Source organism: Battus philenor, unplaced genomic scaffold (genome assembly GCF_028537555.1).
Source record: "Battus philenor isolate CCGP_79_NKW_IND1 unplaced genomic scaffold, ilBatPhil1.0.hap1 SCAF_6, whole genome shotgun sequence".
NCBI lineage: Eukaryota > Metazoa > Arthropoda > Insecta > Lepidoptera > Papilionidae > Battus > Battus philenor.
Genome location: NW_027181726.1, coordinates 8,836,957 through 8,851,564, shown reverse-complemented (window position 1 = coordinate 8,851,564; position 14,608 = coordinate 8,836,957). Strand labels below are relative to the sequence as shown.

Sequence of the window (14,608 nt, the reverse complement as noted above, 5' to 3'; positions counted from 1 at the left end):
CCTGGTATACATGCAACGCTGGCCCCTCACCGCACTCTTACATTTATCGTTTAGCACAAACAATTAGACTTATTTCACGTAAGATTTTTTTTTTACTTATTTCTTTATCAATTATTACCACCTTGTTAAGTCTGTGTTTACACATTGCAATGTTAAGTGGTAATTTTAGACTAACAATTTTTTAAATTAAATTATTTAATTCGTTCATATTTACTTTTAGTGACCTTTTTCAATTATCACGAATGGAGACAAAAAATAACTGTTGGCGTGAAAATAATGTTCAAAAATTTTAATTTCGACAGTATTACAAATACGAAATTTCTCTACGATCCCACATAAGAATACTATTCTTGCACGATCTATTAGCTCATTGAGGTTCTACCAACTTCAGCCTTTTTCTTTCGATTTTACACTGAGTATCAGCTGGTAATATTTCTAGTAAAGGTACCCTCAACCAAAACCTGATCTTCTATTATAAAAGAAAGCATTTCATTAGAAACTAACTAAAAGTTGTTTTGACACAGAACTACTACCGGCAACAATAATCAAAGTAACAAGTTTGGTTTTTGAGCTAAATATATTTGTAAATACATACATGGATATAATAATATTGTTTGTTTTGATATGATATTTAGCAGTCCATATTAATATGGAGGTAAAAAAAAATAAGATAATATCTACGCAACGAACTTGTAAGACATACATGAAAAAGAACTGTAGTAAGAGAAGTCTATAACCGAAATCGGTAATCAACTTTTTGCAAATGTAATTTAAAATAACTTTATCATTTAACTGTTTTCATTGAAACATGGAAAAATTGAATGTTGACTATGCAAAAAATATTTTTCCTCTCCTTCTTCTATTACAAAAAATAGGTTTAGTTCCAATATTGCATATTACTTACTGTACACTCTTTAATTTTTAATGGAGATCCAGTGTATTTTGGAAATCATATATAACATATATCACAAGAATTTTGGATTTCCGGATACACGGTTTCCACAATTTTCTTTGGTCTTTGCCGACGGTGATGATACCTTATAAATCACATTATTCAATGAACGTCCCGCTATGTTCTTTTAATTATGTAGCTTTTTCTTTTAAAAGTTAATAGCTCGAATGCTTATCAAGTCTTTATCGGGACACACAGATCAGTAATATACTTGCAAAGGCAAACGACGGAAACTGTATATCCACTTAACTGCATGTGGGATGTTGCAAGGTCGTTTTAGGTCAAAAATAAGTATAAATGTAACAGCTTATTGTTTTTAATATAAATTACAATTCTTTTGTGTGTACAAATAAGTACAAAAATATAGCCTTAATGTATCCATCCGGGAATTAAAAGTCGATGTCCCAGCCAGATGTTTCATCAGGCGGCAGTTTGTCTTTGGGATACTTTTCGAAGTTGCTGAGATCAAAATCGTTCGCAACAGGTTGAATTAGCGGCGCTTTGAGTTTTTTCTCACGGAGCCCTTCCCAGTCAAAGCCCAAAAACCATCTGCAAGAAAAGGATATTGATATAGGCATTGGGAAGTTTGGGAAATGCGTAATTGTTTTACATGTAATAAATTTATTTAAGGTTAAAAACAATATACAATGTCAGGGTTTGACTATTACTCTCTATTCATTTGAATATCAACTAGCACGTTGCCTTCCTTTTTTCAGCCGATAGACGCCCACTGCAAGACACTAGCTTCCCTCAAAGATTGCCATAATGACCGGCCCTGCGCTGTCCGCTTCCAGCGGCTTCCCGCGGCCGTAATTTAATAGTCGGTTGGCTTAGGGGTGTGGGGGGGTTGGGCTATTCACGCCCCGCCACTCGAGAACCATTCGACCCTAATGGACATCTGTTACACGAGCGATGTGCCCCACGCACTGCCACTTCAGACGAGCAATTCTTCGATGACTTTCGTTCTTCTACGGATCTCCTCATTTCTTAATTGACCTCACAGCGAACTACTAGTAACCAACAAAATTCTTCTTTTTTCATTCGAATACATCAATGCATGATTTATGCAATACGTGTCGTAAATACTTACAAGATATTGGACCTTTTAAATATTACTAATTGATTTTCTTTAGCGCCATTATTAACATTGATCATTTTTAATTTAATTTATTTTTTACGATATGCGTATGGTCAGGAGATTACATACTTATTCTATTCATAATTATGGTTAAATGTTTTTTTTATTAAATAATATATACAACACAAAAGATACTCAACATAATTTTATAGAATGTGTCTGTAGATCGAACGTAATTTAAACTGATAATGCCGTTGGCAAGTATATTTCTTCTATTAGTAAATCTACAGGAAGTAGAACAACGTATATGGATGGTCTACAGTTTCTAGAAAGCGACGGTATGTATGGAACGAAGATCCAGATTCGAAAGTCGGATGTGATTTCTATTCTTTATTACATAAAACATAACCTACTACTAACTTTTCTTGAGTTAAAGAAATATTAATGACAAAGAACCACAGAAATCCAATAATAAAATAAAAGAAGTCATGCTAAAGAAAAACTTTGTATTCTATAGCAATGAAGAGCAATATGGAACATTTTAATTAAAAGGTCGAATTGAACGCGGTTACATGGACGCTGCAGTATCTGTGACAATTAAAACCAATTAAAATTAAACTTCATGCCATACTAATTTTATACTGAATCAAATTTGAACGATTGGTATTAATAAAGAATAGTGAATTGCAAAGTTACAGTACAGTTAAAGGCTTTGTTTCACGTCGTGTACACAATTGTTCAACAACTAGGTAAACGTTCACTCACATTTGTGACTATAAAGGAGATCTCTTTATAAAAAACAGAATGAATGAAAACTTAAAATAAGGAGATTCGTGAGCAAACAAAAGTACCTATCACTGCGGATTAGCATTTTGAAATGGCAGTTGGTAGACCACAAAACGCGTTGAATAGCTGAAGGATAAGGTTATCTAAAACAACAGACTGGCAAGCACGTCGTACAACTTCCGCGTATAAGGCGGACAGATCTCCTTATCAAGGTCATCAGAAAAAGCTGCACGCAAGCCGATTCCAACAGGTTCTATTGGAAATCTATAAGGAAGGCCTATGGACATATGGGAGCAATGGATTACAACTAAAATGATGATGATGATGAGACGTGACGCATTTACTTAGTTGTATTTTACAAATCAAAGATTAAAAGTAAACATTTTGATACATATCAGCAGGTAATTTAATAGTAAAAGAATATAATATGCATGCTTGAGATTTATGACAGGAAGGTCAAGTCGTACGGCTCTAAGCAAACATTTTACGAAGCGAGGCCGTTGTCGTTGACGCATAGGCAATGACTTGCTTACTTACTTATGATTTTTAATATCCACTATGCCATTCTTAAGGTACCCTAGTCTTTCGGCGGGGACCGCCCGACACAGCTTACGAATAAGTAACTGCGCGGACTTGGGCACACGCGGGTGGAATGCGATGGCATCGATACCGCGAAGGATCAGCGTGTATGTCTTCATGTGGTCGCCGCCGGCCGCGCGGAACGGCGGCTTTCCCACCAGCAGTTCGTGGATGAACACGCCCAGCGCCCAGCAGTCCACTGCCCGGTCGTGGCCCTATACAACAATGAAATGACCAGATCATATATAATGTAAGTATTTATTATCGAATTATGTACTTATTACAACCTAATATCAACATTCTTTCTATTTGTAATATATAAATTCATGTTGCTAGAAATTTGACGTAAAAATAATTTTACACGTAAATTCGCTTAGAAATAGTTATTATTTATCTATTTTAAAAAGAGAATAAATGTCTAAATATTTTTTTAAACATTTTTAAACTGCTACATATTTAAGCTAAATATTTTAGATTGTCCGCCCACAAGGTGGACAGACGGCCATCTGTGGACGACCTTGACAAGACCTTGTCAAGGTCGTCGAAAGACGCAGCATGCGGTCCGCTTCTAAACGGTCTTATTAGAAATATATGAGGAAGGCTTTTGTCCAGTAGTGAACGTCTTACGACCTATTGATTGTGATGATGAATATTTCAAAATAACAATTATTTACCAATTTTGAAAAGAGAACAAACGTCTGAACGACCGTTCGATTTGTTTTCCCAAGTGAAATTTTAAAAATTATCAGTGTCCGTTACTTACATTTAAAATGGTACTTCTATTACAGGGACATTATGTTAGTTATGTTAGCAATAATAAGTATTATAATGGTTTGCAATTAATGTTAGATATCATACAATGTTTGAATTAATTCAAGAGGCGATAAGCTTGTTTATGAAAGGATAAAGAGCCGATGTGCATTAGTCTTACCTTGTTTAAAACAATTTCAGGTGCAACGTACTCTGGAGTGCCCGCGAATGTCCAAGTTTTACTATTTTGTGAAAGACTTTTTGCAAAACCAAAATCAACCTAAAAAGTCCAACTATTTTTAAAAGTGCTATTTATATGTATAAAATTGAAAAAATTTTACATTTTGATATTAATTCAATTTCGAAATAAATATGGAGGCATCTGATAATAATGATGATACAATTGTTACATGATTTAAAAAAAAAATATTTTTTTTTAAATTATGTATTCTATGAACTTTTTATTTATGTTATATTAGCATATGTCTACCGAAAATGTAACAAACTTTTAACTTATGTGTTATATATAACGTTGTTGGTTTTAATTTTATGTTACAGGGCCCCGTAGGTTAAGAAATGAATTGCATTACCAATTTTATATATCCATTTTTATCCAACATTAGGTTCTCAGGCTTAAGATCTCTGTAAATAATGTCCTTTGAATGCAAATACTGAAAAGCTTCGACCACGCAGGCTGACATAAAGCGTGCGATATTCTCCGGGAAATATCTTTGCTTTTGTAATATCGTCCAAACATCGCCGCCTAGTACCGGCTCCATAAGGAAATAGATAAATTTGCTGTCTTTGAATGTCCGATACAATCTAAAAACAAGTATAACCAAAATTGTACATTAATAATTTCTTTAATTCTTCATTCTTTATCTAATCTACTTGCATAGTGCATAAAATAATTTTTTATCTGTGGTAATCTCTAATATAAGAATATTGCATTAGTGTTAGTGGGATTGTTAAAAAATTATATTATCTACAAGTAATCTAAGGTGTTGATGTTAAAACACGGAAAGTATAGCTATCTCTTTGTGTATATATATATATATATTTTTTTTTTTTTGGTTAACCCTTATGACCGTGTTTACCCGTAATTATAATAAATGGCTCCACCGCATCAAACTTACATTTAGCTTTCTTTTTCATAAGGTTATTTATGAGTAGTACCATTGTATTCCAATAATATCTTACACGAGCGTCGCTTCCGCCCTTGTCAACAAAAGCAAACTGAATCGCCTGCAAGTTATCTAACATCGCTTCGTCCGCAAACAATGAGCGCGGAGCACTGGTAAGCCAGACAAATATCGCTACTTAAAGCGATTAGAAATGTCGGAGTTTTTTGGAGAGTAGTCAAAGAGATACTTCGAAGACGCCGATCACCACTCTAACAAACTAATTGTCGCAGCGGCAAATTACACACCGGAGGTTAACCCTCCTAAACAAAGAGTCGGCTTTTTGGCGCTTTACCACAACTCAATTCACCGATCCCGAAAGGGACCAAATACCGCCTTCGAAGAGCAGGGAGGCAACCAGCATGAGTATAAACAACCGACAAGCTAGCTTGATCGCTGTTACAAAACTTACCTGCATATGAAGGGACTATTGCAAACCATCATGATGTTCTTTTCATTGTAAGCATGCTCCTGTTGTTGCTGCTGCACCATGTCCACCTTCTTGAGGCACTTGAGTGCGAACGTAAGCGACGGCTGCGGCTTATACTGCACCAGTTCTACTCGACCGAAGCCACCCACGCCCATCGTGCCCACAATTTCTAAATCTTTAAGCTCCACGAATTCGTACTCTGAAAATGCAATGTAATAATTTACCACATATTATACTAATTTTGGAAAATTTGAACAAACTGAATGTGTATTTACCACTTTTGACTTCAGATGTTTTTTTCTGTTGTGATGCTCGCGGGACGGCGTGTCGTATATTTTTCAATTCATCCAGATTCCCAAGAAGATCAGTGAAGGGTCTGGTAAAGAATAAATGAAGTTATTTAGGCGATTTGCACAATCTAAAAGCTATGCGGATAATACTGAATTGCCGAGTGTTTCAAGGGGTGCAGTGAGCTATCTCATTCATCATTATTTCAGTCGTAGGTATATCATTGCTCGTAGTAAAAATAGTTTTGGAAGCAGCCTACATCCAAAACGTCATCCGATGGCTTTAAGAAGGTCAACTGTCCACCTTGTGGATGGCCGTTCCACGCCGCGCTCCTCATTAAGGATCTTAACTGGTCCGTCCACTCTTCGCTCCGGAACCTTAAAGCCTCAGTGGCAATCTGTTCTACGTGCTACATGTTTACAATATTCTTAAAGCGATCGAACTATGATTATAACATTAAAATGTGAATTATTCAAAAAGTGTGGACAACGTCGATTGGAATTGTCTTGCTACGCTGCGCTTCATTATATTGTCCGGTGGTCCGTTCTGGGTAAGTAATATCGCTTTCCGTTTGGTTATATATAAAGTATAATTTTGCTGTGATCAATCCTACCCTCGTTCAAGTGTGAGGCATTCGACGCCGGGCGGTAAGGCGGTGACTGTGGCCAGGCGGCGGTCCTCGTGCAATAGAGCCTGTTCGCCGAAGTAGTCGCCTCGGCGCAATGTGCCCACCCTGCGCTCGCCGCCGTCACCGTCGCGTTTCGTCACCGCCACGGTCCCGCCGCGGATAATGTAAAACTTATCCCCACGGTCACCTTGACGCACCACTGCCGTACCCGTCGAAAAGAATTCCTATATTAATTGTTGCGTTATATATAAAAAAATACTTCATACCATCTATATAAATACATATTGATAGCCAATTATGTTGTTAAAGGCAAAACTCGATAATGGCTCGACTAATTTAGCCGGCAATCGTAGTATCGTCTACAAACAAAGTGGAGAAAGTCTTACGGTCGTTGAGGAGGTCTTGTGGAGAGGAAAATGAAAAAGTTGCAAGTAAAATAAAAACAACAATTTTATACCCGTTCTAATAAAAAGTGTACATTAAAACATCTGTCTTAGAAAAAAGAAGTACTGTGAAAATCTATCGTTAATTTCATTAATATCTACATCGTTTTTGATAAGATATTAAATCAATAAAGATACTGATCACTCTATTTCTGTTCGTAGGCTGTCACAGCAGCTAGTCTTAAATATGTATTAAATAACGTTGTACGTTTACTTAAGACGAAAGTAAAAGAACGATGTAAAATATTGTGTGCACTTTGTAGCCATGCTAGCCTCTTGTGAAACAATTTCTAAGACATTAAAAATGTTTTATTATATAATGTTATATTGAATGACGAATAATTTCGAAATATATGAATAGAAAAATCATTTGGCAATTAACATGAGTATTATACATATAACAAATTTTATCACTATAGATGGTAAAATGAGAATCACAAGGAATTGGAAATATAGGTCAACTATATAACATATACGTTTTAGGATCAAATTTAAAACGTTAGGCTAACTGAAGTAGCGATACTATTACGAACATTGTACTATAGTAAAAACATTTTTAGAGTATAATCTTTTTCAGGGATTCCCCTAACCCCAAAGCATAAACATGTGTCGCACGTAGCACTATCGCTGTACAATTTACATTCTTACGAGTGACTCACTTATCAAGTAGTGAATTTATTGTGCGTATATATACAAAATGGGAATACAGATATGAAGAGGTACAAGGTAGGTGCAAGGTAAATATGGCTGGCTTTGCGATAACATTTTATGTAGTTCAATGGAGATTCTAAATATAGGTGAAAATTACAGTAAAACGAAAGGTACTGTACCTTGGGAACGAGAGGCGGGGTGGGGCTCGAGGAAAAAAGAGCATGAGCGCCGTCCCCGCGAGCGCAGACAGTATTTATGTGTACATTATGAATCGTACAGAACTTTTGGTAGAACCAAAATTTAGAATTTTAAATCGTACGTACCCTTTTCAGAAAGTCGGAAATTTTGGCCAGCTCTATCGGGTGGATTTCTCGTAACAACGGCACGGAAGCTAGGAAGCGAATGTTATCTTCTTGTTCTTGTCTTCCGCTTCTGACCATTATTTTTTGAAACACTCGACGTTCTAACATCCATACTTTGGCTTCAGTGATGCCTAAATTTGACATGTAAAATTAAAATATAGTAACATTTTTGCACTTGGACAAAGCGCAAAATATTTCATGATTACAATTTTGAAAACGTTAACTTACAGTTTTCTTTCTAGTCGTTTTTCAGGAATGAAAATCGTGATAAGGTCTAATTTTACCAATTTTACTTGTCAAATTAACAATTTAGGAAAATATTGTATAAAATTTTGTATAAAAAAAAATTAAGTGAATTTTAAGTTAAAATAAAAAATTGCAGTCTTCACATATGATGTCCTTAAAATATTTTTAATTAAAAAGTTTTCAAATTACTTTCTTCATAGGAAATTAAAAACAAAAAATAATGCGACCGTTAGTAAGTAATATTAGAAACAGTTATAAAATACATATTATGAATTTATGTTCATATTAAAACGTAATCGATACTGTTTATGGTTTAGTGATTACGCTATCTTTTTGCATTAGCTAGCTTATTAAATACAATTTGCTGTAAAAAAAGAAAGTTTATTATGTGTTATATTTACATAAATGAATCGTAAAGTACTTACATCTTATTGAAGCAAAACGTTTAGCTTTGTATAAGATCGCTAATTCACCAAATGCTTCGCCGGCACCGAAATTCTTTACAACTTGACCTCCTTTAAGAACCTCAAACTGCCCAAAAGCAGAGACATATAAGTGGCTGCCACTTTCGCCTTCTCGGATCATGAGACTGCCTGCCGGAAATTCCTGAGGACTCATAGCTTCCACTACAGCTTGTAGCCTTTCTTCGTCCATTAAATTCTTCAAAAAGTCGTTAGCCATGATCGCTGATCTTATTTGCGTCAGAGATCTTAAATAAAATAAAGAGCCATAAGTTGTAATTGTTCTCTGAGAGTAATTTTTTTTGTTTGGTTAATCTATACTATATTTGCTGGCCATAGTTAAATAAATTAGTAATAACCAGCTAAGAATTCGTTTACATGGAAATAAAATTTAGTTTTGACAATGCGGACTCGTTCCCATTCTTTTATGCTGATTGTTAAATTTAAATTATCTCATGTTCTGGCGTGTTTATACACTGATATTGCTTGCCATGATTTAGCAATATTTTGCTGTGGTTCCTGTTTAATTTCTGATTTGTTTTGTTTCTCTGACATCAATGAAAAGTACTTCGGACAATATAGATTGGGACGAGATATATAGTCAACCGAATAGACGATAAAAACACAAATTGAAACTTGCGCACCTTTAAAGAAACTGGTTTAGTATTCTTTAAATTTCTTTACAATTGTTGACGCTCACTAATCTTGTCTGCCCTTATACAAAAGTGCGTTTGAAGGAGCCCCACATTCACTTTGTCCGGCGAATATATAGTAATAAGAAAATTATCTACCCCAGTTTGCCAAAATTCACACCAGATTTCCAGTAGGCTTATAATAACTTTGTGTTGTCGATGTCTGGGTTGATATTATTTGAATCAATAGTCACAAATAACACAGCAGAAGAGAGAATGAACCATGCCATCTCGACCAATACCACAAACTGTATGATGGTGTCATTGTAATTTTTTGCAACAGGAGACTTTACTACTAACTGAATTAGGGAAGCGGCTCTTTGTTAAGGATGTGATTGTGCCTGTAAATGAACCATGTTCTTGTTTTCTTCAAAATAATTGTTTACACTGCAGTGGCGATATGGAATGAATTAAATTTTCATTGAAGATTATTAAAACATAAGAGATATGAGACGAAATCCGATAATAGCAACCGAACTGGGGTTAAATCTCCGACAGATGTCCACCAAAGCGATTACAGTGCTTGGCAGCTTCGAAAATCCGGTTATATAAATAATTTAACGTCCCGTGCTGAGGTTCTTGTGGTAGTCTTCGTGATGAGCTTCTATAAATAGGCCTTTTTGGCCATGAGAGTACAGGCAGATAGAATAGTCTCCATCCTGCTGTCTCATAGTTGCCGTAACATTCGACGAAAGGAAAAATATACACGGACAGAGGACAGCAGCATTTTTGAAAAAAAACTGCGCTTCACTAATAGCCAAACGAGAATTGGCACATACCTTTTAAATCAAAGATTCTAGTCTGGTCCTGTTGGAAATCTACGAGGAAGGCTCATTTTCAGCAGTGGATACCATACGGCTCAAATGATGGTGAGGACGATGAAAATCGTGTAGCTTTTAAGCGATGAATGTATAGTTCATTTATCAGAAACTTTAAAACTTTCACATACTCCCTGGGTAGAGTAACTACTTTGAAATAGACATTCATTTATTTTTTCTATTAAAATACATCAGGCCAGTAACTTCTGACAGTACAAAGAATGCAGATAATAAACCGTAATTCAATTCAGTGTCTAGTAATACGTATTTAAAGAATGCTGTTACTGAGTATATTACAATTTGATGTACAAGAAGCGGTCTTATCGTTATAGCGATTTTTGGATATGGTGTACACATTATTTGATAGCAAATGAGGTCTACATTCACCCCTGAAAGTTTTACAACTATAACCATTCACTCTTTAAATGATGTAATGACCGATTGGTAGCCCAAAACGTTCCATTTACATATATGTACATTTATTGTCCCATTGTACTTACTTATGGTCTTTCTGAAATTTCTCGTACTGTAAGTCAATGCTAGATCGCACCGTGTCTAGCGGCGCGTGCGGCGCTATTACGCCACGTTTCCGCCGCCCGCGCTTTTCCGGCTCGCTCTGCATGAGATCCGAAATAGTTTTGCGACCACTACTGCTTTTCCTTCCATCGTCTAACACATCACTATCGGAATCTTTGTCGCAACTGAATGTTGACTTTTCACTCTGTATGCTCATATAACTTGATTTCTTGCTTGAAATGCCCTGGTCAACCGGCAATGTGATACTTTTTTTGAATTGCACTGCATTTCCATTTCCGTTTGGCACATCGCCATTTGTGTCTGGAGCATCGGCAATTGTTTCAGGTATTTTCTGTAAAGAGCATTCGGTACTTTAACGCCGAATACATATTAAAGGCAGTTTATAAAGAAATACAAGATTGCTTAAAGCCTTTACTTGCAGTGTAGCACAAGTAAAAACCGACTGGTCCTATTGGAAATCTATGAATGTGGCCTTGGTCCAGAAGTAAACGTCCGATGGCTGAAGTGAGGAGGTCATTCGAGGACTGGAGCTACAAAACTCAGTATGAAGAGTCATAGCTGTTTTTTTTAAATTAGTGAGTCTCAATTTGCTGGATAGTTCAGACCTCACTGTATTGGTCTATTTACATTCTTAGTAGTAGTGGTGAGGTGGAGCAGGCTCCAGGTCAGTAACAGATTAGACATTAACAATGTCTATTGGTCACTTTAAGAAATCCTTCATGGGTCTGATTGTAGGCATATCTAATACAGGTCCACAACTTATATATAACTTTATATCTTAGACATTTCTTACTTTTTAATTTAAAACTGAAACAACAATATTAAATAAATCTTACATCTTTAAAGAGTTTTTACTTGATTGAAATATGTGGGACTTGGTAAGACTCATTTACATGATTGGTAATATAATGTACAAATGAAAAAAAAATCATTTAAAAGAGCAACTGCTGAGTATCTAGTCGACTCGTCTCAACAGATCAGCGTTTCGAACCGGAGGTAGCTTACTTCTTATAGTGTTAAAATAAGCGACGATTCATTAACGCATGTAAATGCTTACTTGAATAAAGATAATTTGAATTGAATTGATCCTATAACAGGATAATCCCTAAAGCGCGACAGCAAATCTGTGAGACGTCAGCAATTTAGTGTATTGAACGATAGTCATGATATGGCGATAATTAATATTATTTACATATCAGTAATTATGATATCCATAGGCGAACGACAGCGACCTGTGTAGACCAGCGATTGGGAAGTTGGTGCGGCAGTAGGCAGACAATGTAGCGCGTAGAACCGTGTGGTGTTAGGGTCTTAAGTTTCTGGAACACGCAGGACGTCCAATCGCAAGGTAGAGATAAACGACCTTGTTAAGGTCATCGGAAGATGCTGGATGCAGGCCAAATCGGTTTCATTGGAAACGGAGGAATGATAGCTTATGATGATGTATTAATGAGTTCTAATTTGAATAATATCATAATTAGTGATATTAAGACCGAGGGTTAAGACATAACATCTTAATATGACAAACGCAACGGCAGTTTGGTACACCAAAATAATTCTTTCAGGATTATAGTATATCAGTAGCGTGTGCCATGCTATAAAAATCACTAAGAACCACGTGTTATGATTGACAAATAAAATGTACTTAATTAGAATTACAAGACTGTTTGAAAAATCAAGTGGTTTTCATTCTCTGCTATCTTTCTAAAGTTAACCCTAAAGTATTAGTACCAGAAATAGTCTGGAATCTAGCATTTACACGTGTGTGCTGTTTTTGTCTGTGTGTGTGTGTGTAATACCTAAATGTATAATATGGAGTAGTTGCATAGGTTTAAATTGTTCCAGCAGTTATAGGTAGACTGTCTTTTAAGTAAAGTATTTTGAACTTCATTTTAAATGTCTATATGTTCGCCTTATTTTAAAAAAAAGTAATGTGAAATGTCGTTCAAGTTCTTGCAAGTAAACATAAAACATGTTCCGTACCGTGTGGAGTCATGCGCAATGTTGCAAATTGCTGATAAAAAAGTGAAGTTTTCTATTAGATATATCTTTTACCCAGAAGAGTTTTACAAATAAATATTCCGATTTTTTTATTATAAGTTGACTAACTTATATAAAAAAGTCTTTTTACTGTGCGTATTGTAGTTTCGTTCTTAAAAATTTAGTTAGTATTTTTCCTGTTTTTATATGTACAGTTTAAATGCAACTATAATTTTAAAGTAGTTTGAAAGGCGACTGAAACGTAAACTTAACTTAATTTTTCAAGGTTATACGGGTGCATATCAGTGGATTTTGTCTCTACAGTTAATTATAAAATTTAATAGCAGATTTAATATGAGCCCAATGATAACGTCGCAGAGTATAATACAATAAAAATTGTTTCCCAGTGCTACAGAGTAAGGAATGGGTAATCCCAGTAAATCTACACAGACTTGCTTAATAAATTAGTCTATGTTTTATCTAAACAATGTATTAAAAAATCTAGAGTTAATATTTATTTTTAATAAGTATAAGTTCCCCCGTCGACTTTCAGTATTTTAAGTAAAAAAATAATAATTAAAAAAGCAAATACTTTTTAATAATTAAACGAAAGTTTTGGTTTCAAAAATCATACTTCTGAATATGTTAAACGGTCTGATTAAGGGTAATAAATTTTTTTGTAATGTATTAATTTTTCTTGCGGTATAATTAACTTTTCGTAATTAAAGTTTATAAAAAAATTATTGCAATACCAAAAAACTTCTTTATATCAATAACAAATTAAAGATAGTGAGCTTCTTTTAGTGTAATCGCACTTAACACATCTAAGTAATTTCTATTTATCACCAAACATTGATTTATCAGCATGTATCACCTCGAATTCACATTCCAATTAAAAACTACGCTGTTACTCTTGCTGTCTTCATATTAACTTTTATATTTTAATTATCATGTATGTATTAAGTTACTATGGGAAATAAATTTAAAGACAAAATTATTTATTCCATCTTTGCATTTCAGATTTTTAGTGGTGAAATCACAATTCAATAAGCAACTTTAATGGTTATTGGTATATATTGTGTATTTATTTCACAATTTACTTATAAAAATAATTCTTTTAAATTTATTGGACCTCTTTTGACAAGAATCTAAATTAGTTATACTGATTTGATATCATAATCTACAATTTTTAATACAATTATAAAGTTATATAAAGTACGACTTTATCCGTGAAGGCACAATTCTTTAAATATATTGGAGAGCTGAGAACTAATTATAAAATTATAATTAAAAGTTACAGAATTTCATCTTATTGAACAAAGGGTGGAGTGGTTAAAACGTTAGTACTTACAGTAATAGTTTCTCGTCGCTCGGGCGTGTCGTCTGATACTGCAGTTGTAAGATTAAATCCACCCCTCGATGACCACCGAAATGGTGGACACAATACCATTTTACTGTCTACTTGATAATATGTCGAATAAATAACATTACACTTGTGGTGGGTACGTGGCTCGACGCAGCTGCGGAGTAGAGTCGGACTGGTCGACGACGCTCGCGCAGTCTTATCGCGCAGCCAGATAATCTAGCTAAATAGCGATTGTATTAATTATTCTATTCTAAAGAACGATTACTATTTATCATCAAGGAGGCTTGCAATCTTATCGGCACAAATAATATTATCATTTTCACCCAATCACAATTATTGTTGCTGCAGCCGCTCGCACAATAACACCACACCGTGTCAAA

The 14,608-nt window shown here is 34.9% G+C and overlaps 1 protein-coding gene across 1 annotated transcript; it reads right to left on the bottom strand.

Annotated features, from left to right (window-relative positions):
• Nucleotides 1-1,244: 1,244 nt before the first annotated feature.
• LOC137930115 (cGMP-dependent protein kinase, isozyme 1-like) lies at nt 1,245-14,592 on the bottom strand. The gene is made up of 11 exons (XM_068773224.1): nt 14,214-14,592; nt 10,846-11,213; nt 8,800-9,083; nt 8,090-8,259; nt 6,658-6,896; nt 6,032-6,132; nt 5,739-5,955; nt 4,736-4,967; nt 4,327-4,425; nt 3,354-3,610; nt 1,245-1,501 (listed from the first exon to the last, which is right to left on the bottom strand). The coding sequence occupies exons 1-11, from the start codon at nt 14,310-14,312 to the stop codon at nt 1,342-1,344; spliced, it is 2,226 nt and encodes a 741-aa protein (XP_068629325.1). The 5' UTR covers nt 14,313-14,592; the 3' UTR covers nt 1,245-1,341.
• Nucleotides 14,593-14,608: the final 16 nt, after the last annotated feature.

What these genes read in the sequence shown, in the direction of transcription:
- LOC137930115 (XM_068773224.1), bottom strand. Translation starts at nt 14,312, where the DNA reads ATGGTATTGTGTCCACCATTTCGGTGGTCATCGAGGGGTGGATTTAAT. An exon ending in AAATTTCAGAAAGACCATAA is followed by an intron (nt 9,084 to 10,845) that starts GTAAGTACAATG and finishes ATTTTATTTAAG; the next exon opens with ATCTCTGACGCAAATAAGAT. An exon ending in CTGAAATTGTTTTAAACAAG is followed by an intron (nt 3,611 to 4,326) that starts GTAAGACTAATG and finishes ATTGTTGTATAG; the next exon opens with GGCCACGACCGGGCAGTGGA.